The following is a 26,942-nucleotide window of genomic DNA, read 5'->3' on the forward strand; positions in this document are numbered from 1 at the left end:
CTGTGGGGATTTGCTGATTAAAACGTTTGCTGTGCCAAAAGCACTGGTTTGTGCCTTTCAGAAGAGGACAGAGGTAAAAGACTAGGATGCCAGTAGCCTTACTGTTAGACACAAGGATAAAATGCCAGGACTGAGGATCCAGTTTCCTCTCAGTCAGCCTGGAAAGTGCAGGAACGTGCTGTTAAGGAACTAGGACAGTTTCATAGGCCTACTACACCACAAGAGAGGTATCAGTTTGCTTATTCAAAGAGTCTTCCTGCAACGCGACGCTAGTGTGCGGAGCAAGCAATTTGCTTCCTGATAGCCACAACCATCCCTTGGCATTCCTAGTGATTTTGGAGCAGTGGAGAAGGGATAACCGAGCTCCTTGGAGCTATCCTAGGGAGACCAGAGGCATCACATCAACAGGTAGACCTATCCATTGATTTGTAAAATCAGCAGTTCTGTTTCATTGCTCTTTGTGTTTATAATCAGTTTCTCTTTACAGAGTCAAGGCAATGTCTCTTCATCTTCCCAGCAGTGCAACATGCTGCCTCCATCCAAATATGAGCTGTTTGGTGCATAGGGTTTCTTATTAATACTTTGATACCTCACATGATTTTCATTCTGTGGTATGTTTAGCTTGAGCCTTTCCAGGATTTTTCCTTTTTTCTTTTACTCCTTTTCCAGGACTTCAGCCTTTCGGCATGTCAGTTTAGCTAGCTGTGCCCAGAGCACAAAGTTGTTTGTGATGTACTAGTGACTGTGATTTGTACAGACACGTCCAAAGTCACTTCAGACTCACTAGGTTAGGTGCAGTCAGCGTGTAGGTGCTGCCACACTAAGGTCACTGCTAGCCAGGTCCCAGAAGCTGAGTAATTATTTATGCCAGCATCACCTGTAGATGGTCATTTGACACAGCCACTTTGCTGGCACTATCCTACTATAAAAGTAGGAGCAGCATAGACGGATTCCATATGTCCTTTTTGCTGCAGGGTGATAGTGCTTTGTGAGGCAGACATATGGTGCTATTCCTTTTCTCCTGCTTTCTGCTTGCCTTCTGCAGAAGGGAAGTCCAGCATTGTCTCCTGGTGCTCTTGGCACAGGTGATGGCCTTGTAGATAAGCTCCTGCTTTTTTTTTTTCCTGTTCTGTGCTCATGCATTTTATCTGCTTCTTGGCAGTGTACCTAGTGATCTGGCATCTTGGTTAGCTAATCCTAAAGCTCTGTGTCTTTCTCCACAGCTAAAAGAGCAGAGGGAAAAAGAGAGGCGACAAAAGAAAGCAAAAGCTGGAAGCATCTCTGAAGAGGGTGGAGAGTTTGATGACTTGGTGTCAGCATTAAGGTCAGGTGAAGTCTTTGACAAAGACTTATCCAAGCTCAAGCGTAACCGCAAGCGTTCGGGGAACCAAGGCTTAGAGACAAGCCGGGAGCGAGTGGTGACAAAGCTAAATTATTAATTACAAGAGGAAGAAAAATAATCAACCAAAAGAAGGTGACGAAAAAGTGCAAAATAAGGAAGATGAATGTGTGTGATGGTGCCCGGCTGACAGCTGCCCAAAAGGATTTCTTTGATCTGTGGCTAGAGTCGTTACCTTTCCATGATCAGCTTTCCTCTCATCCCTCTTCTGTGCTCCTTATTTGAACCATTATAAAAGTGCCTCTGTGGAGCCAGCAGGGCCTGTGACTGAGCCATGCAGAGCTGACAGATATGCTTCTGGGAGTTGGTTGTGTCATCAAAGGCCTCATGGTGATGACAGAACGTACTCAGCCCTTGCAGAAGGCCTCACAGCTGGAACAAGATAATTTTCTGTGTGCCAAAGTAAAATATAGTCACGATCTCCGTCTTGCTGATAACAGGGAAGACTGATTCCAGAGCAGCTCTGTAAACACTTGTCACTTCTTCAGGATCTAGACTGCCCTTCAGGGGTTTGTAGAGATGTGGTTCTTGAAGTCTTCAATTCCCTTCTAGAATTGGATTTTATAAGCTATTGATTAGCACCTGAAGAATTCTTTTGAGCTCATGTCCTGTATAGTATTTTTGTGTGGCCCACACTGTCCAAAGTGATGCTTAGAGGGAAGTCTTCAGGTTCTGGAACAAGCTGAAATTCAAGAATCAGGATCAACATAGAATAATTTGCAAAAGTCTTTTGAATTCTGCTTTTCTAGAAGGAGCTTTCTGGAATTTCTTGGTGGTTCTCTCTTGCAGCTATGAAATGCATCTTCTTAGAAAGAAGCTCTGGCTTTTCTTTAGAAAACTAAGCCACTGTCAGGCTGGGATTACAAGTAGATGACTGTGGAGCCTGTTGTCATTGCTGGAGGCTGGGAGGAAATCAGGGGAAAATTTCTTACCTGTTTGTGGAAGATTTCTTAGTGCAACCCAATGGGAATTGGGAGCTCCCTAGTATCATCTGCAAGTCTCAAGTAGCAAAAAATAAACAGGGTCACTGCCTGCAAGAAATGAGATTTCTTTTCCGCTTGATGCTGGCTGTGATTGCTGTTGGCATGAACTGGTCTTTCTGTCTAACAGGCTGACCTTTACTGCACACACCCCACTCCTATTGGGGTGAATCACATAACTCAGTAAGATATGAATGGTGTCAAAGGAGAACCTTGGAGCCCATGGACTTTTTCATTTTGAACAGATCACTTGGGATGAACCAAAGGAGAGTCCTGTCATTAAAATCAAGAATTTTTCCAGGGGGACACAGAATTGTGCAAGACAAACAGGCTTTGGAGATGGGTTACTTCATAAGGAAAAAATGATTTTGTGTTTAAGCTACATGTATGAATCACACAGCGGAAAAGCAAAGAACCCAAAAACAGGCCTGAATTCTGTGTGTTTTTAAGGCTCTGAGAAAGGGATTAGATTGTGTGGGCTGTCATGGGCTCTTTTTATCCTTCTTTTTTGTTTTTAATCTTGTCTCCTTTTTTTATTATCTTCCCTTGAGAAGGAAAAGAGAAAAAGAAAGAATGGTGATGGATTCTTCCTCCTAGACAGGAAGAAAAGAGAGAACATTTGAGAATAGGGACCTGCTATCTACAAACTATGCATCATTAGTCAACAGCACAAAATGTCAAGGAATCCCAGGGAAGTGAAAAAAGCTCTATTTGTCACTTTAATCATTTGGTTTGATTTTTCTGTGAATATCACTTAACCTCAGGCTCTGCACTGAGTCTGCAGAAGAGAACTTCCTCTGCAATGCACGCTGCCTGATCAGTATTATACACTACGATATTGGAGAAGCAAACTGTGTTGGTTTTCTGAACACTTTGAGAGCTAAATAATTATGTAAACTATGGAAAGAAGCAAAAAAGTCAGAATTGTTAAACTCTAATGTTTCATTGTTTACTGAATTCTGCTCCCACCCCAGAATTTCCCTATTTACGACATTCCAGACTGCCGCGCCTCTGTATAATACTCATCGTAAAGAGCTGGTATCTTACAAGAGCTGGGTGCATTCTCCTCCCTTACTATCCCACTCCCCTTCTGGGATTAGCTATTAACAGCAATGCCTATTACAGTGGACACAAGCACCTTGTAGAAGAAAGACTATTTCATAAAGGTTTTTGAAAGTTTAAGAAAAACTCTCACTTTTTTAAGCATTTTTATTTTAAATTACAAAATGGATTTTTAGAAATGTCTCTTGTAAATTATATTAACAAGCTCCTTGCTGCTCCCTGAAGTAGACTTGCTATATATCCCAGCCCTTTTGTTTGTCTTGTTCTAAAGCATGCCATGTAACCTATGCCATGTAAGCCATATGAGAGGTGGTAATATGTGCCAAATTGGTATACAGTTGAGTTTAGATTTCAATAATCCCTGAATTCCAAAGATTATGTTTTTAGGGATTAGAATATTGTAGGGTTTTTCTTCCCCCTCTTTATTCTGCCTGGGTTTAGGACTCACCCAGAACTTCAGGTGTGGTGCCAAGGTCAGCCCTGGTGCAAGGTGATATGACTCATAGCTCCCTGCAAGTACAACTGCTTGCTTGCTCCTTAGGTACTTGTTTGATAAGGCAGACTGTCACCATGGCAGTGCTGTTAGAGAAGAAACACCTCAGGGTAAATCCTTTGAATATAAATGCAGCATGGTCCCCACCCCGGTGTTTGTCAAACCAGGTTTGTGCTGTGCTTTTTGAAACTGAAGTCACTTTGCCAGGCCACAAATGTAGCAAAAGCTGAGAGAGTGATAAGCCCTCTGTCCCTTTGTGTACACAGTTCAGCTCTGATTTAAAGAGATCCTGTATGATGGCACACAGCAGCACTCCAGCCAACTGAGAGTCCAGGAAAGCTGCTGTAATTCTGCCATCTCTTTGACTCATACATAAAAAATAAGAGATTGTGCAACTCCAATAAATCAGCTGTGGGATACCTACAGGGGTGGTCAGAAAGCTCAAAGTCATGCCCCTGATTCATCAGCTCATCTTTCTCAGCACTCCAGTGCCCCAGATTCCTGTTTTGAATCTGCAATAGTGGTTGAAAGCTTTGTTCACTGTGCTGGACAGTCCTCACTGGCTTTTGACTCCGTCATGAAAGTTCATAAAGAAGGTTTTGGGAAAGCTCAGTTTCACACTGAGACAAGCAGTGATTTCATATAAGTGGTGACAAGTAGAGAGGCCCATTAATTACTGTATGAGATGAGGCTGCCCACGCAGAAGATAAGAAAAAAGTTGGCTCTGCTGTAGAGCTTGGTGTCAGATTCTTGCCGAAGTCAAGTTAGTGCTTCTCATCTCTTGGGTACTGTAAGTACATTTAACACTGTGTTCTTCAGCAGTTGTGGTAAAGTTGCTGAGTGCTGAAGGAGCAAGGAAAATCTTATTCCTGAGCAGGTGTAGCAAGCAATCTGAGGTCTATCCTCACACTGAGAGCTGGTGAACAGCTGGGGTCTGCTTTGTCCTTGCATCTGTGCCTAGCACCAGCGTTTTAAGAGAAGTCGCTCTGGTTTTGAGAATAAGTGGAGGAGGAGGAAGAGATGTGAGAAAGAAGGGCATAATCCAAGGGCTTGTTCTGCTTCCTGCAGAAATGTAGACATTGCTAACTTTAAGATGAAGTTCCTAACACCTAGAAGAGGAGGTGCTTTGTAACTCTCCAGACTTTGGCCCTAAAGGTCTAGTGCTCACTCACCTCTGTGTTTCTCCATTGTTGCTAAGTAGGTTGCATTAGGATGATTCCAGAAAAGACTGAAGAAGACTCCCTCCCTCTCCCACTTGCTTTGATCTGAGTCACTATTCTCAGTCGATCATAAGTCTCTAGAAATGCTGTACAAGGTAAAGTGACTTCAGGGCAGCAAAGCCCTTCCAGGCTCTGCAGCACAGCTATTGTCCAGGCACTGGTTCCCTGTGAAAGCAGAAGTAGGGGTAGTGTTCAGGGCTGAGAGACTTCCTCACTAGGGAAACAACCTGGATATCCTTCAGGAAAAAAAAAATTGTAATGTGTTCAAAATGTCTGAGGAAGGAAAAGGAATCATGAGGGATCCTGGTGGGAGACCATGGGGCAGGTATTTTCATAACGATCAGCCCCACTGGCGGAATCTTTCCTTTTCTTTAGGAAAGCTCACACTCTGAGCTGGGTTGCATGGGAGAAGCTTGTGCCAGGAGCTTCTGTGAGGGTAAAGGAGATCCACTGTACAGTAGATGATGTACATGATATATGCAGTTTTGTTTCTGGGTTGGTTGTTTTGGGTTTGTTTGTTTGTTTGTTTGGGGGTTAAATGATTTTTAAAAAAAGGTTTTAGGAATCTCTAACGGGAACCTGTAAATCTGACACCTCTATTTATTTTGCCTTATTTTAGTTTGCTATGTTTGTATGTATACACTGCATTACAGCAAAGACTATTGAGACCGTGCCAGGGCATTACATCAGCTGACAGCTGGCTGGGCTGCTGCACCACAGGCTGAGCTCAGCAAGGAGGATGCATGTGAGCAGTCTTGGAGTGGGAAGGGGGGGAAGAAAAAAATCTTCTCTTTTGCTTTTGTCATGATTACTCTGCCCCTAGTGATCCTGATTCTGGAAAAACACGCATTTCAAAGCATGTGGTGAACTGATGGAGGTCAGTTAATTTAGAGCACTTTCTACAAACACTTTATTTTCATAATGAATCACGGTGAGAAGATTGAGAAGAGTTAAGGTGCACAGTTGCTTGCTCAAGCTTCACCCTTCCACACAAATTCTGTCCATAATGCCAGAGAAGGTTAGATAGATGGCCAAAAGTGGTTTATGCCCTGTAACTTCTCACCAGAGTTAAGATGCCAGTGAGACAAACTGGGACAGTTCTCATTCCTCAGAACTAATATTCCATCCTATCTTCATGACCAAAGAATAAAGATTTCCTCTACTTCCCCTCTTTTCTCCTCTATCCTGTTTCCCCATGTTATCCAGGTCAAAACAAAAAATCTTCCTACTGATTGGTTTTCTACCCATGGAGTCTCTAGCAATAACCGGGTGATTGGCCATGGCTCCTTGGCTTCTGTACTTGACATAGATTTCTTGTTGCCTTCCTTCCAAACAGGTAGTCTCCATTGACCACCCTAGCTTTTGTTATACAGGTAGAAGAGGACAACCTGGGTAACACGATTTGGCCAACTGAAAAGACAGAATTTATATATATATATGTGTGTGTGTGTGTGTGTGTAATGTCTGAAAAAGCTATCTACTACTCTAAGTAGTAGTTTTGCTGAGCAGCATTCCCTGAAGTTGGCCAAATTTTGCTCGGTGTGCCTGCTGAGAAGGATGCCATGAGTCTAGCGTAGTGTTTTGGCACCACTTTTCATGAAAGAGTCTGGATGCTTCCAAACCATTCTTCTGTTATGGGTGGTAGTGTGGACTAGATCCATTGTAACCATTTGAAGTTGCTCTGGTTTTACACCAGCATAATTCAAAGTAGCATTTGGATTAAAACTCTCCCTTAGGCAGTTTTGTCTATGTAAAAGATGTTCTACAAGGCTCATGAAGGACGTGGTCTTTTCAGCTTCCACCACTAGAAGCTCTAACCCAAGTGATTTAGAAAAGCGTCTATGTCAAGCCATTTCCCCTCTTTGTGCTTGCCCTCTAAACAGGCTCTTTAAAATTCTTTGCAGTTTTTAGAGTTGTAAGGGAATGTTCGGTACTGGAGCCACTCTGTGCTCAATGCCTCCCTTCCAAACCATCTCCACCTTCAGTCGTTCTGCTCCCCTGCAAGCCTGCTCAGCTTGAAACTCGCAAGTCTCTTTGGGAGGTGCCCCTGCCCGCCAAGCATGAAGGTACAGTGCTGCTTACTGAAGTAGGAGGTTGTGTGCTGCTGTAATGCCTTGGCGTATCCTCATTCTTAGTCCGTTTAAGACTATAAGTGAATTAAATGTACAAATCCTGTAGTGTCCTTTTTATCTGTATCTTTTTATAAGAATATAGTGTAATACTAAAAAAACAAAAGCAAAAAAATTAAAGATATATTGCCCCCACTGTGTCTCCATAAATTTCTTTGTAGTTTCATTTTCTGTGCATTTTGCTGTAAAGTCTTAATAGTGAGTTGGAGTCAGGGTGCCCTTTTTTGATTAACTGTGGGTCTTTCTCTTTGATCAAGAGCATGACGCTCTTTAAGTGACACAGTCACTGCAGAGCTGGTGAGAAACTTCACAGGTTGTGCTGGAGAAACAAGAAACAGAATGAAACACAAACACATCATCCCCACACCATGCAATGGTAAAGAGTTGATAAGGGAGCCACCAGATTACCAAACCCATGCCTTCTTAAAAAGACTGAACAAAGCTCTCTCTCATTCCTTTTTCAGAACAACATAAGCTACACAGGAGTTCACTTAAAGAAAAAAAAAAAGAAGACAGTCTTGCTATCTAAGAGTTCATAATGCATGTCTGGACATACCTAGTCCAAGTGAACAAGGAGTGCAGGGCAGCAGCACTGGCCCTAAACTCGCTTGGGTAACTGAGCAACATCCTGACAGAAAGAGCATTGACTCAAAGAAGGAGTGGGCAGGAGAGGATTGCTGCAAAGGAAGGGGTTAAATAAGGTCAGCTGAAAAGAAGTCAAGAAAGCCAACATAAGGAGTGAAGACTTCAGAAAAAAGGGTGAGGAGACTGCAGAGAAGCTAGACATAGAACACCAGAGTGAGCAACATGCACACAAGGCCAGGAGCTAATTTGTAGCTGAATCAAGGGATGTGCTGATTTGTTCCTTGGAGCTCAGGGGCAGAACCTTGTTCTCATCATAGATGCAACATAAGCAGCTGTTTCATTTACACATGAATCTCCTCTTCTCTGTTAACAGAAATAGGGTGCTGACAAAATTCATCCTTAAGCCACAACATTTCATGCTTCTCTTCAGCCCATCAAAGGGCGATACTCTGACCATGAGCTCCCGAGAAGTTCATACCTAGCTTCCAGTGGGAGCCTTGCTGGCTGTGCAATAAATTTCTTCAAAACAGGGGTTCCCAGGGTCCCCAGACAAAGCCCCAGGTGTTGGTTCTGGCTCTCAGGTGGGAAGAACTGTGAAAATGAGCAAAAGTAATAAGGGGTTAATTGCTTGCACAGGCTGAGGATCAGCAGGCAGCAGATGAGAGTCTGAGTGGCCTGTGGGAAAGCTCTTGCTTTTTATTTTTTAAAAGGGCTCTCAGTTGCTCTATTTTGATCTCTTTGATTCACATTTTGCCAAAATTCTGACTCAGGTTCTTGCTTTACAAATGCAAGGGCAGAGGCAAACGGGGTTTTTTGTGGTTTTGGTTTGTTGGCTTTGTTTTTTTGTTTTGTTTTGGTTTTGTTTTTTTTTTTTTTTAAATATCTGCATTATGTGCATGGCAGAGGCAGGATGAAAATGCAGGGCAGCTGGGGTTTGGTAGAGAGGTAAAATCATTGCTTTTCCTCTTATTAGAGGTGAAACCCAGCAGCATTTGAATTTTGTCTGCTTTGAACAAGAGAGATATCCTGCCTGAATTCTAACAAGAAGGCTCTTCAATATTTGGTTGGGGTTGGAGCCCACAGTGAGGAGCTGGTGTTCTGCCCTGCAGCATGGTTCCTGCTCAGAAACCTCCTTCCATCTTCCTGGTTGACATCTTTTGCATGATCATGGACCATCCTGTCCTTGGCATCATTGCACAGAAGCAAGGTAAGTGCCTCATAGCTTTTCTGAACAAAACCAGTGTTGGAGTTTAGCTGTTCTGAATGACTGAGAGAGAAGAGGATTCCTGCTCTTGCTGAGAATCTATTATTCATTGGTTTTCCCTTTCTTTAACCTTTGGCTTCTGTTTAAACAAAGATGACTTCTATCTCTGCCATAGCAGACATGGAGCTTTCTGGGAGAACTCTGCTTGGCCCTAGATTTCTACCTCTATGAAATAAAACAAGCCCTATTTTTCCCCCTCGAAGGCAAAAAATTTTGTTTTCAGCATTGTTATGATAGATTTTGTTTGTTTGATGTTTCACGGGTTTCTTGCTGTTTTCCCTGAGACATATTTGCTATTTATCTCTCCTTTGGTCAGACTCATCAGGAGCTAAGGGGTTTTTTTCCTTTTTGCCTTTTTTTTTCCTTTTGCCTTTCCTCCCCTCCCCTCCCCCCCATTTTTTTTCCTAATTCTCCCCATGCCAGGCTCAGCATGGATTGCTTAGGGGAAATGAGGGTGATGCTGCTTATGGAGCTGTGCAACTGCTGAAATGTTGCTTTTAATCCGTTTTTGGAGATATGCTGCTTTGTAGGAGCACCAGCCTGGCAGACTCAACTTTCATATAAGATAGCGATGTAAAGATTAAGAAAGCAAAATGCCTTGCTCATATGTGCCTGGATGAGGGAATGAATAAACCAGTGTGGGGCATGAGTTGGGCTTACCTGGTTTTAATATTTCTATTTGTTTTATGGCAAGGTGTGTTCTGACTGGTATTTTTAGAAAAAACAACCAAATTGTCTTTGAAAGGAAATACAATTAGGATTCAGAGAATCCTAGGAAATACAACTAGGGTCCAGAGAAGAGCAACAAGGCTGGTGAAGGGACTGGAGCATAAGTCCTATGGGGAGAGGCTGAGGAAGCTGGGGTTGTTTAGCCTGGAGAAGAGGAGGCTTAGAGGTGACCTCATCACTGTCCATAACTACCTGAAGGGAAGTTCTAGCCAGGTGGGCGTTGATCTCTTCTCCCAGGCACTCAGCAATAGGACAAGGGGGCACGGGCTCAAGCTCTGCCAGGGAAAATTTAAGTTGGATATCAGAAAAAAATTCTTTACACGGAGAGTAATCAGGCATTGAAATAGCCTGCCCAGAGACATGATGGATTCACCATCCCTCGAAGTTTTTAAACAGAGTGGATGTGGCACTGAGTGCCATGATCTAGTAAAGAGGCTGGAGTGGACCAAGGGTTGGACTTGATGATCTCGGAGGTCTTTTCCAACCCAATCGATTCTATGATTCTGTGATTCTTCAAAGGGCTTTTTAATGACAAGAGACCTCTTCTCCTAAAGCTGAGCTTGCCTCTTTCTTCCCATGCTTAATGAGCAAGGAGAAGTTGTCTGCTAAAAAAAAAAAAAAAAAGAAAAAACCCAAACATTTACAGCCATGATCAAAGCGTGAAAAAATGACAGAGTTGTATTGAGGAATTCCAGCTCATTTACTACCTCTGGGCTGGATGCTGGCTGGGGGTGACATGGGGACCTCTGGGCTGTGGTGGCAGCTCCTAGTGCATGGGCTAAGGAAACCAGTACTGGGATGGAGAGGTACTTGTGGTTTCCATGTTTACTTGTGTGGTAGTTTTAGCTACCCCACCTACTTGGGGGGGAGGAAAGGGGTGCCAGATGTCTCCTAGAAGCTGGCTTATCCATGGAAACAGGGCACCTCAGTGTCCAGTCTCATCCCCAGTCTCTGGAGTCTCAACTGCAGGTGAGATGTTGCCTGCTCTGTTGACTAGGGCTATTGTACATCACTGCAGGGCTGGAGCTTAGAAGATGCTTGAATAGATACAAATAATTTGCTCTTGTGTGCCTCATTTTTATGTCCTGCATACCAGTCTCTTCTTTGAGATAACATATCAGGTAGTTACTAGTAGACTTCTTTTCATCTTTCCTTCTTTTTTAATGGTTGAATTTAAAATGAATGATTAGTTGTGCTGCTATTTCTCTCCTTCCAAGCCAACATTTCTTTCCACTTGGTCTTGGAGAATCTTTGTATGAGTTGGAGGGTTTACAGTGAAATGTAGGCTTGCCTTAATTGACTTGCTGCCTCTTTCCTACCATGAGAGTACTGAACCTTGGGGGCTAGAGGCTCTGAAGCACTGTGAATAGTTTAACGTGGGAATCCGGGAATTGTTGTTTTTCTACCTTGTGTTCGATGTGGGGCACAGTGGTGTTGAGCCAATTCCTTGCAGTGCTCATGAAATCAAAACCTGTCTCTAATTACATTAGCTTAAAAAAAATAATCAGGAAATTGGAGGGGGGAATGAGGAAGAGACTTTTGTAATTTATTGCACAGTGTGAGATGTAGAATAACTTTTGTTTGGTGGAAATGCCTATGAGTAGTAGTTTTCTCTGCTGTGTTATAGCAAGACCTTTGCCACCCTCTCCCTTCATGGAAGGGCTATTCAGAGCAGTTCCACCAACGACAGAAGCGGCTGCTGACCAGGGAAAGCGCAGGCAGTCATGCAGAGGCTGCAGGGACCTGAGGAGCAGGGCTGGCATCAACCCTGGACACCCCTTCCCGTGAGGCAGACAGGGAGGTGAGTGCACTGTGAACTGTTGTCATATTGCTGCCTGTCTCTGCAGAGAGGAGAGAGGAGGCCTTCCTTCTCTTCATGGTCCTAGAAAAAGTTTTAAAAAGCTGGGGAGCGGGGGGGTGGGGGGTGTGGGCGGGAACTGTGAGTGTCATATTTCTTGAGATAAAAGATTATTGTGCCTGAGGGACATGGAAAATAGGGATACTCTCTACTTGTCTGTTTTTATTTACATATATTGTCTATGTAAAGGGCCTCCCTTGCCTGCAGGTCTGCAGGAGCAGAGTTCATGTTTCATCATCCTCTAAAATATCAGGAGTATTGTAAGAATTGGCTTGGATGCTCCATGAGAGACTATCTGAGAACGTGTCTGTTGTGAATCCATAGCTCATCCTCTGATTATCACACCCTGCCAATTCTTTGCAGTTTGTGGTTCCTGGAAGGCCTGGTCTGTAAAGGTATCAGAAGGTAGTCTATGGACAGTGACTGAGGAACGAAAAAGAATTTAAAAAAAAAATCAAAAGTTTTTCCATGCCCCATTGCCCACAAAAAGAAGCAAACAAAAAAGGAGGAAAATTAATGTCCATCTACTTGAAGCTTAAGCTATTTTTAATTTGGTTTTGCCATTGTGGTAATATTGTAAAAAACCAAAGATGGATTCCTCATCTCCTCAAGAAGGTTAGGTGGCCACTGGATTCCAGTAAACTGTCATTTTAGCCCCTGCATAGTCACCAAGTGTTTTCAGGGGGAAAAGTAGTCATCAGTCTAGTGCTTGCCTACCTGTTAGCTCACAGTAAGCTATTGTAACTGGGCAAGAGTTTCCTTGGGTAACATAGACTCTGTGCCACAAGCAAGTCTGAATCTATTCTTGCTTTGTAGAAGAAGCTCAATAACACCTGAGGGCAGATTTTGCCCAGTGCTGTCCAGTCCAGGTTTTCCCTTCTTTTTCGGCTCTGAAGCAGGAAAATAATTTGTCAGACCCATGCTCCATTCTGTTGTAAAGTAACCCTTGCTTCTGCTCCTGGTTCCCTTCCACATCTGAGCCCAGTTCACCACTCTCTTTTGCCCTCACAAGTGCCTTCTCTTGCTATTAGCCTTTGTTTACCCACCTTCTGAAGATTTGCTGCCCTTTCTCTGTGATCTTAACAGCTGCAGGAACTTGGGCACCTTGGGCTCCACATGAAGTCCCTGGCAGAGGACTGTCTCTGGTACAAATGCTGTTTCTCTGCACTCATCCTGGCTTCACATGCAGGCACTGCTCCAGTGGAACAGGAGTTGGCAGGCAGATCGGGTGGCATGTCCTACCTTCCTGTCATTCTCATGGTGCAGCTCTTGCTCATCTAGGGAGCAAATGCTAAAGATGTTGTGTTGCCTTTTTGGAATGGCAGTAACATCTTCCCTGAAATCTTTGGTCCCTGAAATGAAAGCTTCTCTGTAAGTGGAGAGGTGTTGGAGGAGACCAAGGCGATGAGGAGTTTATCAGATGGCAACAATACTACAAAAGATGGGTTGATGAGGACGCGGATGTTCGAGATCCTGCCACTTTGAATCAGGAGGCCCTGCAGCAATTCAACAAGGACTTTAATGGTTTTAGAAGTTACATTGATGTTTCCCCTGTTTATACATGTTAAGATGGCTACCCTATGTATTTTCCCCTTAGTCATCCTGCCCAAGTTTCTTCTTCCCACAACCCCCTAGGGCATTTTCCCGCCACTCTTTCCCTGATTGGCCCCAGTTTGGTGCAGTGCACCACTTTCCATATAAGGATATGTTTTGATCCTGGCTTTCCATTGGTCCCTTCTTCATCCCTCCCCTCAATTTTCATACCAACCAATGGGACGCCTTGCTCCTCCCTTTCTCTGCCCATTGCCCCTCCCGTGTTCTAGAAAGTTCCGCTGTACCCTATATAAGGCCAGACAGTCAAATAAAGCTTGCTTCTCCTTGTAGACTCCCGAGCTGTGTAGCTGCCTTCCTTCGGGGGATCAACGCCGGGTTGGGAGTGGGAGGAGCCACCCTGGGCTTCAAGGAGCTTGATCTAAAAGAGCTAACATCACTGGAGCTGATTATCACCTGCCCCTTGGAGCCGAAAACCCAAATCACCGTATCGGTGGATATCACCCATCTGCTGATAGAGAGGAGACCCTTTCTACATCTGGAGAGCTGAAGCTGCCTCTGGAGTCCTAGGGATGGTCAGCCTTTCACTGCAAAAGGTGCTCCAGCACTGAGGCCTGGGGACATTGGGACCAGAGCTAGCTGTGGCTTTGGAGGTGCTGATCTTTTGCCAACTCCAAGGGTGTCAGTTCTAGGATGCATCGGCAAGCATGTCTTGGAGTTGTACCAGGGTCAAAGAAAGAGATTCCAAATTGCAGCTTGTTCTATAGCTGTGATCCTGTCCTTGTCAGGCAGCTGACAATTATCTCTCTGTTCCTGATTAATCCTCTCCCTGGGGGATGCTGACCAGCATATCCCAAATTGAGATGGGAAGAGGAAGGTGATAAATCAGATACTGAAGCAACCTTATTCTCTAATTTTCAATCCATGCTGGGACCCTAATACAAACAGGAAGGCAGCAGGAGTTTGGACAGGGGTCAGTAGACCTGACAGTGCTGTACAGAGCAGACCCAGTATAACAGGAAAATGAACGTAATCACAGAAAATAGCTGAGCCCTGATGAGGGGCAAGCTCCTTCCTGAGAGCTTCTCACAGGAGTGGTAGCCAGCTCACTTCCCATCTTATTGTACTCAGTCTTTTCCTCAGCTCTGCAATGAACTTTGACACCCTAAATGTCTGCACCTCTCACAGTCATTAGAACAGTATCTGGGCTATCACCAGTATATGAGGAGGTCTTCCTGTGGGAAGCATGGAGGTGAAATCATTGCAAACTACAACTTCCTCATGAGAGGAAGAAGAGGGACAAGCACTGATCTCTTCTCTGTGATAACCAGCAACAGGACCCAAGGCAATGGCCTGAAGTTGTGTCAGGGGAGGTTTAGGCTGGATATTAGAAAAAAGTTCTTCACCCAGAGTGTGGCTGGGCACTGGAACAGGATCCCAAGGGAAGTGGTCACAGGACCAAGCCTGACGTAGATCAGGAAGTTTTTGGACAATGCTTTCAGGCACATGGTGTGACTCTTGGGGATGGTCCTGTCCAGGGCCAGAAGTTGGACTCGATGATCCTTGTGAGTCCTTTCCAACTCAGCATATTGTGATTCTGTGAACATCTGGGAGAAACCAAGGGACAAAAGCTAAAAGCTGCCTTATCAGTCTGATAAGGCATTACTTTCTCCAGATGCGTGTCAGCCATGAGGAGCACTCAGGCTTGGAAATCTGTCTCCAGATACTCACCGCTGAGTGCACACAGCAATGGGAAAGTCCTGTTAGTGTCCCCATCTGCAAAAAGCAATTTGAATGACTTACCAAGCATGACATGTTGGTCTGTCCCACATCCCTGTGGTAAGGTCCTTTTGGATCACAGTCCAGGCCTGTAGTGGTGGGACTGTCATCTTGTTCCTGCCTTGGTTGAAACAAGCTTCATGTGATGCCAGAGGCTGTCTCTGCTCATTGTTGAGGGAGCAGCAGCTCCTGCATGTGCTGAGGAGAGGGCATGGTCCTCAAGCCATGAAGGAGCTGGCACGTGAACCTGGGGGCAGCAACTGCACAGGCACCCCTGGCCTCACCAAAGTTTTCACCAGTTTTCCTGTTGCTTAGCCATCCCCATCAGCCATCATTCCTGTTTCTTCCACTGCTGGTTCTGGGTCTGGCTCAGACTTCTTTGCTATCTTTTCCTGTACCACATTTGTGCAGAGAAGTGAGATTTCAGGCTGAACCCCACTTTCCTCCCTACGGCCCCAGCAGAGCCATCCCTGTGATCCCTGAAGCTTTGCTTCCCAACAGCCTCTAAGGCAGTTGCAACCTTGGTTGGTATGATGGGCGCAGGGGTCTCAATCAGTGTCCAACCTGTCCTTCAGAGAGCTTCAGCTGCATGTGTGAGGAGACATTTTGTCTGAGGGATGAGGCTAAATCTAGGCCATGGTAAAACCCCTGAGCAGCAGCTCTAGCACCAGCTGCTCCAACAAGCCGATGCATTTGTTTCTGAGCTGAGCCATTTGCTGATGTAGAAGCAGCCTCTGGGCATATGTGTCAGATGGGAACAGGTGCTGAGATGGTGTCTGAGGGAGATTTCTTGCTTGTGTCATGGGAGGCTGGAGGAACACTTGGGTTTTCCCCATCCCCTCTATAAATGTTTTTTGTGAAAACAGGTTTCTTAACTTAGGTTACTACAGTGACGGCTAAATGAGCTTTACTGTGACAAGAATGCTACCAGTGACATATAAACTGGAAGAAAATCTTGGATGGATTAGGTAGGAGATGAGCCTCAGGAATGCTCATCATTTGTCCTTACAAATTCTGTTAAAGGACTTCTGACCGCACTCAAACCTGTGTCAGACACATGGTGGGATGTCCCCTGTCCTACAGCAGTGTGAGGGCTTTTGCAGAGCTGCTGGGGCAGGAAGTCCCATAACTGCTATTAAACCCTGATCCCCTGCCATGGGGAACAGTGGCATTCCTGCTTTTGGGTAAGGCACTTGATCTGAGCCTGAATTCCCAGAGAGCTGCCTCTCCTCATGACTGAAGACACAGTAGGCATTTTGCCAGGCTCTACTGCAGCTCAGGGAGGGCGGGGGAGTCCAGGACATGGGGAGCCATTCCTACTGCTGGTGGGAGCACAGGAGTGCTCACTTGCTTGCTCCCCACTCCATCCAGCTGGGTTTAATTTTAGAAACCCAGTGCTATCTTGGGGCATCTTTTTCCATGGAATGCAAGTCTTTAAGTAAATAAATAACAGCTTTGTGGAGGCGGAACAACAGCCCAGAACCACACGGCAAAACACGCACCGAGTGAGTCGAGCCCTGTTTCACTTGCATGTGGAAATACTTTATAGAGATACAGTGGCTGCACTGCCTATCTGTCCTTTTTCAGACCCCTCTGGAGCTGGCCATGTGCATTGATTAAAAAGAAATAAAAACACCTTGAAATACCAGCCTTGGAGAAATGGAAATGAAAACCCCTCCAGCTGCTGGGGTTCAGCTAGAGTTCTCTGGCACAGGTTTGCAAAAGCTATGGTTTACTGGTGATGGGCTGTTACTGGCTGTGCCTCTGCTGCATCTGGGACATCCCAGAGGGTTGTGCTTTCAGGCATCCTCAGCGAGCTGGGAGGGAAATAGCAGGCTATAAAGATGAAGGCAAGAAACTTGTGTTTAAATACCCCTCCCAGTCTGGCTGGCCAAGAGCCTTCTGCATGTAGTTGTATTGCTGATGGCTCAATGTCCTGGGTGTGTCCCTCAAAGCATGTTTGCTAGCTGGAAAATCCCATTAAAGCTGTTTTACCAGAGCAAGAGCCTGTTTTCACTGTTCAGGTCCAGCAGCTCTGACATGGCATCTGTTGCATAAGCTGCTGGTAACTGTTCCCCTGAGTCAGCAAGGGGAGCTCTTCTAAAACTCCACGTCTGAGCAAGACCTTACCACCGTGTCCTTCCTCTGATGTAGGGACTTGGAACTGCACCTTAGTCTGCAAGATGGAACAAAATCACCCAGGCTGAATGGCTGCCTACTTTCATCTGTCCCTGCAGCACATCGCTGCTGCTACTACTGGGACAAGCAGTGGTGAGATGACAGGACTGTGCTCATAAGAAAATTGGGTCAGTAGCACCCAACCTCGGGTGCATTAGGAGTTGGCAGTATTGCTTCTAGTTGCCTCCTCAAAGCCAAAGGGGTGGCTAGACTGTGCCTAATCATGGAAGTATGAGTGAGCTTTGCCACAGTCTTGGAAGCTAGTGGGCATGAAGTCAACATCTGAGGCTTGGAAAAAGCATCATGTAGCATCCTGATGCCACATGGAGATGGGATGCTGAAGAGGTTTTGCTCTAATCTTTCTCTCCTAAGATGACAAACTTAACTTGTCATTTATACTCTAGCCCTTGGCAAGAACATTTCTGGGCAAGACTGTGGTAGTTTTGTGTGTTTGCTCAGTAGTATTTGAATTCACTGCAGGGCCTGGAGATTGCCAGCTACACCTCAGCCTTGCTGGTGACTTCCCTTCCTGGCAAGCTGCAGGGATGGGAGAATTTTCCATGTGGTGTGGTTCTGCCTGCTCCTCTTCTGCAAACTCCCTGTCTAAGCCATCTCCTCTCCTTGGCTTTAGCCTGCTGCTTTCACTGATACCATAGCTCTGGAGGGAATTTTATTTTATTTTTTGTAGACGCTAGTGAAGGCCTTCTCTTGGGGAGCTGGGCAAGCTCTGCCAGTGTTCTCTATGAGCCCAGGATCAGGGCGGCCCTGGCAGCAGCTTGTCTTTTCCATTGATCACAATTAAGATTCAGTCTTGGCAGGATGGAGACTTCTGAGCTGCCAGCTGAAATAGGAGAGATGAGGCTTCAGGGGCAGAAGAAATTATTCCCTTCCCTCAGCTCATTTCTTGGATCTGGGCTGAGGATGGCCCCAGGGGTTGATCTGCAGAAGCCAAATGAGCCACACAGAGCTAAAACATTTCCATTCAGTGTCAGGCCCAGGGTGGGGAAGTGCAGCTCTCTGAAGTGCGGAGACTGTGGGTGGCAGCTGGGGAAGGGGTGGAGGGAGAGAGGGATGGACGGATGGTGTAGCTCCACACACTGCCTCAAACAACAGCAATTCCAGCCTTGCTGGAACTGTGCACGTGGGGAGCCTTGAGTGCCAAAATTACCCTCGTAATGAAACCTGTTTGTTTAAGCTGCAGTAAGGGCAGTTCACAGCTGTGCAGCTGAGACCCCTCTCTCCCAGCCCCAGCAGCAGATGCTGCTGGCCAGGTCTCTGCTTGGTACGGTGCTGCAGCTCTGCTGATGTTGACAGAGCTTTGCCACAACGTGCACCAGCAGGTAATTGCCCTAGGGCAGTACTGATGGAGTGGTCGCGTATCTGACGGCACGTGTATTTTCCAAGCATAATATTAACACGACTTTTATTGTTTCCTGGACCTCCTGCTATCTCCTTCTTTTCCTTCGCTACCTTCTGTCACACTGCAGCCAAGCTGCCCTTGACTTCACAAACACAAATGCGGCTTTTGCTGGCCTTGCATCCTTTCAGCTGCACATCCTGAAAGCATCATGGGTATAGAAGAGAGTGTTTCTGTTGCACTAAATTAATGCAGGAAGAGCTTAGTAGTACTGAGAGTTTCTGGTTTTAAGCAGGCTTTCCAGAATTTGAGACTATGCCCTCTCTGTTGATGGAGTCATTGATGAAGCAATTGTCTCTGTTGCTAGTTTGGGGTTGGAAGCAATCATGAAATGTGAAGCTTTGCTCCATGGAGCAAGTGTTATGTGGATGGGACCTTGGGGAGCCACAGACAGTGGGCAGCTTGCCTGATGGCCATGTCCATGCCATTGCAGTTGGTTGTGCATATGGAGCTGAGCGATGCCTGGTTTGTTTGCTGCTCTGCTTGGAGCAAAGCTCAGGAGTGTCTCAGGGTACCCATCCCGTCCCTTCTGGTGAACTTGCACTCAGCTGCGCTGCACTGCTACTATTTTGGGTACCCCTTCACTCCCCCAAAGGAGCAAAGAGGGTAAGTGCAAAAATAGACATGCTAAACTGAAAGCTTTCTAAACATGGCACTGGCAGCATGGAGAAAGGAAAACATGGGGAAAGGTAGAGACAGCTGGATTTGTCTCAACTACCACTGTTTAAGCTTGTGTCCAAAATGAGAATCTGCTGTTATGACAGGGTACACTGAGTTTACCCAAAGCACTACAGGCCCAGTCTGTGACAAAGGAATCATCCTGTGCCTTCCTGGGGACTGTGCCAGGCATATCAGGGCGTTGCCTGCCATCGTCATGGCTTTCCAGTGCTCCTCACATCCACTGGTTTTGAGACTTAAATTGAGGCTGTAACCCAAAATCTCAAAAACCCCTGAAAACCTGATCAGCCCCCTGCAACTTCTCCAACTGATTTTATGTTCCCTGAAATGCTAAGCTTCTCTTGGAGCAAGGCTCTGGTAACTGGAGGGAAGTAAACTGTGTTTCTATTTAACTAATTAGCAGTTCTGTCTTGGCCAAAGAACACACAATGCAGCAGCCATTTTTTCAGCTGTTACAGGCCTGTCTGATGCTGCCGAGGCAGCCAGAAGGAGCTGAGAACTAGGAAAGTGCCAAGGAAGGGGTGAGCTGAAGGGCCGGATTGTGTTCAGTCAAATCGCATGTAAAGCTGAGTAAAATCAGCAACTTAGAAGGAAATACTGCAGGTCACCAGTGGCTTAGAATAGCTAAAAAAATTCATTTACTTTTATAGTGATCAGTTGTTGTTGCTTTTAGAATTTGATTTTGAGTGATTCCTATTCAGAACAAAAGAAGAGATTCCTCCCTGGGCTATTTCAAGTTGTGTCTTCCCTCCTTCCCTCGTGTCCCACTCTTATTCTTACAGCACTATTTGAAAGCACTGGTCTCTGACATAAATTTAAATCTCTTTAAGAATTCTTAGTGACCAGCTTCATCTTTATATGTGGCAGCCAATCTTTAACAAGACAGTCTGAGGATGGGGTAATGAGCATCAAAAGTGCCCGTGAAGAAAAGATAGGCCAATCTGTCTCAAAGGACACAGGCTGGATTAGCAGTGAAAAGAAAGTAACACACAAATGGGAAATGAGCTGCAACAAGTAACAGTTTCCAGCAGGAAAAAGCTCTGCTGTGTATGCCATGACCTGCAGTATCTGCATTTGAGTTCTGTCTGACATGTACAGAAGTGCAACCTGTGCTCTTATGGAACCCTTCAAGAGAAGGAGGTGGTGGGCTTGGTGCTTTACTATGTTCCTTCTGGGTAAATCTTCAAAAACCTGGTTCCAAATTAGGAACCACTTCCTAGAAAAAGGGTGTAAACCTTTGTGCTATCATTTTGGATTGGCAGCATTTGAAATCATAGAATCATTTATGTTGGAAAAGACCTCTAAGATCATTGAGTCCAACCATTAACCTAATACTACCAAGTCCGCTATTAAGCCATGTCTCCAAGTGCCACAGCTATACCTGGATAAAAAGACCCTTTGTGACTACAGCTGCCATCTCTGCCTTCTTGCAGAGCACCGTGGCCAGTTACCAGGAACAGCTCAATGGACTGTTCTTCCTCAGGTAGGAACAGGCTTTCTTGGTAGCAGGAGATGTGAGAGCTTTCCTGGAAGCTCAGATGAATCAGAAAAGGTATTTCCCTTAACACTTATTCATGTTAGAGGAGGAATGGAATTTTAAACAGGCAATTCCCCAGACCTTATTTTCTGTATGTTGTCACTCAGATTAAGGAAGAACTCTGGAGGCTCCAGTTCTGTGTGTTCCTCTGCAACAAAAAGCAGTGCTGTTATATACAGCCACTGGCTCAGAATCTGGGATAATGAAGCAAGATGATAAATTATGATGCTAAACCCACAAGATTAGAGTTTAAGAACAGCCAGATTGAGATGAGTTTCACTCAACAGCAGCAAAAAACCCCACATTTTTATAGTAATAAGTTATTGTGGCTGATGCCTCACTAATTGCTGACTAATTATTGCAACTTCTAAGGTGTATCTCGTTGCTTGTCCTGAGTAACTATTCACAGAAGCTTGTGGGTTAAAACATAGATGTTTCTTTGAGCGAATAAAAAAGGTATTCAAAGTAACACAGAACATACTCCATTACAACTAGCATTTATTAAAAATACAGTGGACAAAAAAAAGCAAGCCTCTAAAAAGCAGTCAGTTCACCAACATATATATTACACCATGGCCCACCCAGCACCACTGAAACATACAGTGCTCTCAACTCATTTCTCTCGCAAAATGTTGTTGAGTTGTGCTCACTTCATTACTTATAGATGTGCATAGTTCAAAGACTTGATAATGTACCATGAGTGTAAAATGGCACCAAAGCCAATTTGCCCTATGCTCCCAGCCACTCTCAAACCAACAAAGTAGTGATATGTGCGTAAGTAGCAAGATGTGCGTGGCGGTCATGCATTTGCTTCAGTAGTCCCTTGTATGGTCCTGAGTCCTTCGTGTGAGCTTCACAGCATGACAGCAAACTTATCAAAAGCCAAAAATCATATGTTACTACTGAGCACATCTAGTTTTCTTTTCACTTTCAAAATTAGCTAGAGACTGGGTGAAGGCTAGGGTGCGTTGTGTATGGTGAGGGCAGGTAAGTGCTTGTGTAAATCAGCTAACTTAGCAGGTTACACACATGCTTCCTTTTCATGGCCATTTGTTTCCATGCTGAGCCAAGGAAACTTAATGCACTATGGGCACAGCAATTCCACAAATAAACAGTCTCTTATTTGCAGGATCAGGGAGAAATTGTTGGTGCTCAGTATGGCAGTGCTAGCTCCTGAGAAGTACAGTGATATCAAGGGAGTCAGGACTGTAACACTCAATGGAGGTGTAGAAAGGTTTATGGAATTTGGGCATCAAGCTTTCCAGACTACTTTCCCTTTCAGCTATGGCTGCTAGGTCTCTGTATGTGCTTTATCTCACATGACAATGACTAAGGAATCGAATCCATTAATCTGCAATGGAAAAAGTATGCCTTTTGTGGTAGCTAGTTTATGAGATTTGTAAAGGATTCACAGTAAAACCTATTGTCTCCTCATCTTAGAGCTGTGCTTGCTTTTAAGCGAGTAGGACGTGTGTGGCAGTGTGGTGTGTGCTTTACTGATGCTCACAGTAGTTTAACCCTTATTTCATGAGAAGCAGCTACTTGCAAAGCTTAAGATGCTTTTTTCTGGAAGAGTCTTTGACCTTATTAGAGCTGTCTTCAACTCTGTGCGTATAGAGAGGAAGCACCCTGAATCATATGCAACTTCACATTACCCATAAGCAGTACAAAACTAGTAACACCCTGTTTAGAGCACTTGAATTAACATCTGAAAAGGATCCATTGGTATTAACAAGAATGTTGACTAATTTCTTACCTAGGACAGTAAAATATCAAAGCTATTAAATGCTACATGACAGTGGCTACTGCTGCATTTATAGGGACACTTAAGTGCTCTAAGGCCAGAAGACTTCATGAAAGCAAATTAGAGAAACATGCAGGAAAACACTCTGGCCAAGGCAAAAGCAACTACCTCACTCATCCAAGTGGCTACTAGTATTAACTTTGTTCTATCTGTTAAGATTGTGCAGGTTGCCGGTCACTAGGAACTGCACTGTAGGATTAAAAATTTTGGAGTCTTCTAGGGCTTGGTGTGACATCTCTTTCTAAAGTCAGGGAGAGCACAATTAAACCCTTAAGCATGCAGACACAGGGCATCAATGGATTTCAGTGTGTAAGGACAAAATGCCACAACATGCTTCTAATGTTGTAAAACATATCTTCCAAGTCAGCAAAATAATTCTTCCAAACCTAGAAATCCTGATTCTGCATCAGAGAACTGGGCAGCTGCCGTATTCTTTTTTCTTTTGAAACTGATATGTAGATATTTACCACATGCAGGTATCTCTTTTACAAGGAAAGGCTGAGGGATTTGGCCCTGTTCAGCCTCCAGACAAGGTGACTGAGAGGGGACCTCACCAAAGTACGTAAGTATTGGAGGGGGCGAAGTGTGCCCAGGAGATGAAGCCAGGCTGTTCTTGGTGATGCCAAACAATAGAATAAGTGGCAACAGGTGGAAACTGATGCACAGGAAGTTCCACTTGATCATGAACAAGAACTTCTTTACTGTGCAGGTGACTGCACTGGAACAGATTGCCCAGAGAGATTCTGGAGGCTTCCTCAATGGAGATATTCCATTCTGGATGCAATCCTGTGCAATGTGCTCTAGGGTGATCCTGCCTGAGCAGGGGGGTTGGATCAGATGACCCATTCTGGTTCCTTCCAATCTTAGCCATTCTGACATATTTTGATTCTGTGAAGGGAAGCAGTAGCAATGCAAAGGGATGGGAGCTGCCACCTGACCTGGACCATTCCATGGTTACAACCTCTGCTGTATAGTGAGGTTCCTCAGCTGTGTTCTTCTGTCACCTTCTAAATTCAGCCAAGGGTGTCAGGGGAACAGACAGACATAATTCTGAAATCTTAATCCTTGACTTAAAAATAGCTGTCAAGTAACAGCACTTGCTTCATTTCCAGAGCTCACAGTTGCATGGTATGATGATAGCAGGTGTCAGTATTTCACAGCACAAAGGAAAAAAAACCTAATACCTGAACCAAAACCTCTGTGGTATAACCACAAATATTTTCTCAAGCTTAGTGTGAGGACACTGAAATGGAGGTATTGGCAGTGTGAATTCTGTCCTCTAGAAAACACACGTGATTTTTAACAGGGATAAGTGGCTCCACTGGTTGCCCAGTAGTAAGCTGACAGAGTAAGGCAATGCTGGAGTCATGGGGTTGCTGTATTGTACACCTGCTGAGGTCTCCAACCCACCAGCTGAGAAAAAGTAGTTCTTCAAGAGGCTTAACATGAGCAGTGGTCATTTGGAGGGCTGGAGATATCAGGATATTACCTAGACCCTTGAAAAGGCTCCCCTCTGCCCACCTGTCTTACTAAGCAACTTCACCTCTCCGATCACAATGTCATGAGTCACTGCTTTGCACATGTCATACACTGTCAGGGCAGCCAGGCTGGCAGCTGTTAGAGCCTCCATCTCCACCCCTGTCCTCCCCCAGGTCTGACAGGAGCTGTGAATCACCACTGCATATCTAGCCTCATCCAGGCTCAGAGATACCTCAACATGGTAGAGGGGGATGTTGTGACACAATGGGATCAACTGGCTGGTCAGCTTGGCTCCCTGAATTCCTGCAATCTGGGCTACTGCCAGCACATCCCCTTTCTTCATCTGATTTTGCCTCACCATCCTGAATGCCTTCTCACCCAGGAGGACCACAGCACCAGCAACAGCACTTCTTCTTGAATCTGGTTTCCCTCCAACATCAACCATTGTGGCCCGGCCTTCCTCGTCAGTATGAGTCAAGTTGTCAGAGGCATGAGGTATTCTGGTGCAAGATTCTGAATCCGTGGTATAGAATTCAGATCCTGAACTTGCCTCTCTGGACTGACAGTCCACAGAAACTTGGCTAACAGGAGAAGTGTCAAGGCACTTTGTATCAAATGTGGAATTTGGGTCCTTCTGGAAGACACAGTAGCCTCTGAGCTGGGTTTGTAGAATTCCTGTCGTTCTGTGCCACTGTTGCTCTGGGTTAGATCCTGGCAGGAAAAGTCCTGTAAGCTTATTTTTCATTAATGCTTTTCCCTTTCGTTTGGGTAAACTTGCTCTCAAAGTCAGCCAATGGCTAAATGTGTGGCCCCACTGCTTTGAATTTGGAGGACTCTGCAGGGCATCTTGGCATAGTGGGAATGACATCAACGCAGGCTCTGGGAAAAAAACAAAACCAAAACGTAACATGAGAATATATCTTACCAGCTGGAAAGCTAAGCTGTCTGTAGCAGGTGAGAACCCTGTCAGAGCACTGCTTGGGACATCCTGTGTTGCAAAAACCTCAATAAGTCTGCGAACATCTACTTTTTTCCTCAATGTCTTTCTCTTCTTTCTCATCAGTTCCCTATGTTTTCTGGTTTGCTATTACAAACCTGAAGACTCAAAACGCTTATTTCAAGGTTCCTGACAAGAAGAAATAACTTACTTTCAAAGAGTATCAACACCTTCTGAGAAACAACAGCCAAGAAACCTCATAGGAACATTAGTTCTGAAGAAAAGAGTCACAGCATCTCAGCATCATTTGAGATCATCACAGCACCAGACTTTTTTCAAAAGCCTGGCAGGGTTAACAGGAAATTCTTACATTCAGCTTCTCAACCCTGCCTTTCCAAACACTGCCCTCCAAGAACAGGCACCTGCACTTCCTCCTTTCATCTCCTTCTGCAGGAAAGGGTCATGCCAGTACTTGAGGACAGCAGGGACCAGAAGCATTGCATCTGCAACTGCACTGTCTACAAGCTCAGAGGATGATGGGAACCTCTCATTACTGCCAGTTCTTAACACATTAATGACAGCTGAAGTTTAAGCACTGGGAAAACCATATTCCCTTCACTGACAGATAGATTTTAAATCTACTCAGAAGTTGAGCTGGCAGAGCTCCCAGCTGGCAGAGAGGTTATAGGCCCTCCTACCCCTTTTCACCATTTAATCCCTCGGTTTTGGCATTTGCAGTAGGCTAAATGCCAAATGTGAAGACAGAAGGAGTCTTTTTCACATATAAGTCAATAAAATGTTCTGTAAGTAAAGAAAGCAGTATAGATGTAAGTGGCTAAGCCCTAGTTTGACAGCCTCATTGATAAGCATGTTACTTCTTTTCTGAAGCTCCTGCTCTCTGTTCTGACAAATATGGAATTAGGAATTTTGCCCAATAACCTCTTTTGGTAGCTCTGGTATTTGGGGACTCCTTTTTCAGCCTATCCACAGGTGGATCACAACAGCTTCCTGGCCCTCTGCACATTGCTGAGCTGCCCAGACTTACAGGTATTGCCTTGTTCTGTCCACAAGACAACAGACACAGCATGGACAAGGCTCTGGTTGTGGCCTCCTTGCATCTTTTTTTAAAAACAAACCAACCAATCTCTTCTGTGTTAGTCCCAGCCTCTGCTAAAACAAGACTTAGGACCGTATTCATCCAGAGTACCCTCCAAACACTGATCTGAAAGTACCTGTTCCTTAACCTTAAATCGGCCATAGATTTCATGATTTTTTTTTAAATCACTGCAATAATCTTAATTCAGACAAAGGGCCTTTTTGTTCTACAGATGATGGCCTAACTACTAAAATTAAGATTCCTACAAATTTGGAAGCAATGTGTTTACCCTCAGAGGAATGGGATTAAATGGACATGAATGTACTGAGTGTAACGTTGCTCTGCTTTAGAAGAGCAAAGAAAATTTTACATATTCCTCTTTCTTTCCCTCTCTCTTCATAGTGGGGCCTAACCTGAATATTAATTTTAAAATCCAGGAATGAAAAGTACTCTTTTCTTCTGGATTCCTTGATTAACTTTAAAGCTGAAGCTAAACCCTTGGCAAGGTGTCTTGTCATCAGAAGAAACTGATCTGCAAAGGCAGACAAGTACTTCCTTCCACAGGGTAAACACACATGGGTGGGGAGCAGGGAAGGGAAGTACTGTTTGCTCAAGCAGAGTAGTAAGTAAACAGAAAGCGATAGACAGTAATGCATGCAAAACATCTTTGCTTTTTCTAACAATCTACACATCTTGAAGTTGTACCTAGTCACCTCTATTTTCACCCAAATTGCTGATATACCTACAAAAAATAGGTAATGGTATTC

The 26,942-nt window shown here is 44.8% G+C and overlaps 2 protein-coding genes across 11 annotated transcripts in view; one reads left to right on the plus strand and one right to left on the minus strand.

Moving 5' to 3' along the window:
* Positions 1–7,422, plus strand: part of DAAM2 (dishevelled associated activator of morphogenesis 2) — a 215,156-nt gene extending 207,734 nt beyond the window's left edge. For all 7 annotated transcript variants that reach the window (XM_071576849.1, XM_071576831.1, XM_071576823.1 and 4 more), the window contains one exon: positions 1,224–7,422. In XM_071576849.1, coding sequence (XP_071432950.1) covers positions 1,224–1,439 — 216 coding nt within the window. In that variant the 3' untranslated portion in view covers positions 1,440–7,422. The remainder of the gene's footprint in view (positions 1–1,223) is intronic.
* Positions 7,423–21,340: 13,918 nt separating this feature from the next.
* Positions 21,341–26,942, minus strand: part of MOCS1 (molybdenum cofactor synthesis 1) — a 32,331-nt gene continuing 26,729 nt past the window's right edge. For 3 of the 4 annotated variants that reach the window (XM_071576890.1, XM_071576881.1, XM_071576899.1), the window contains one exon: positions 21,341–25,021. In XM_071576890.1, coding sequence (XP_071432991.1) covers positions 24,153–25,021 — 869 coding nt within the window. In that variant the 3' untranslated portion in view covers positions 21,341–24,152. The remainder of the gene's footprint in view (positions 25,022–26,942) is intronic. The other variant, XM_071576907.1, reaches the window with a different exon arrangement.

Source organism: Pithys albifrons, chromosome 2, assembly GCF_047495875.1.
Source record: "Pithys albifrons albifrons isolate INPA30051 chromosome 2, PitAlb_v1, whole genome shotgun sequence".
Lineage (NCBI taxonomy): Eukaryota > Metazoa > Chordata > Aves > Passeriformes > Thamnophilidae > Pithys > Pithys albifrons.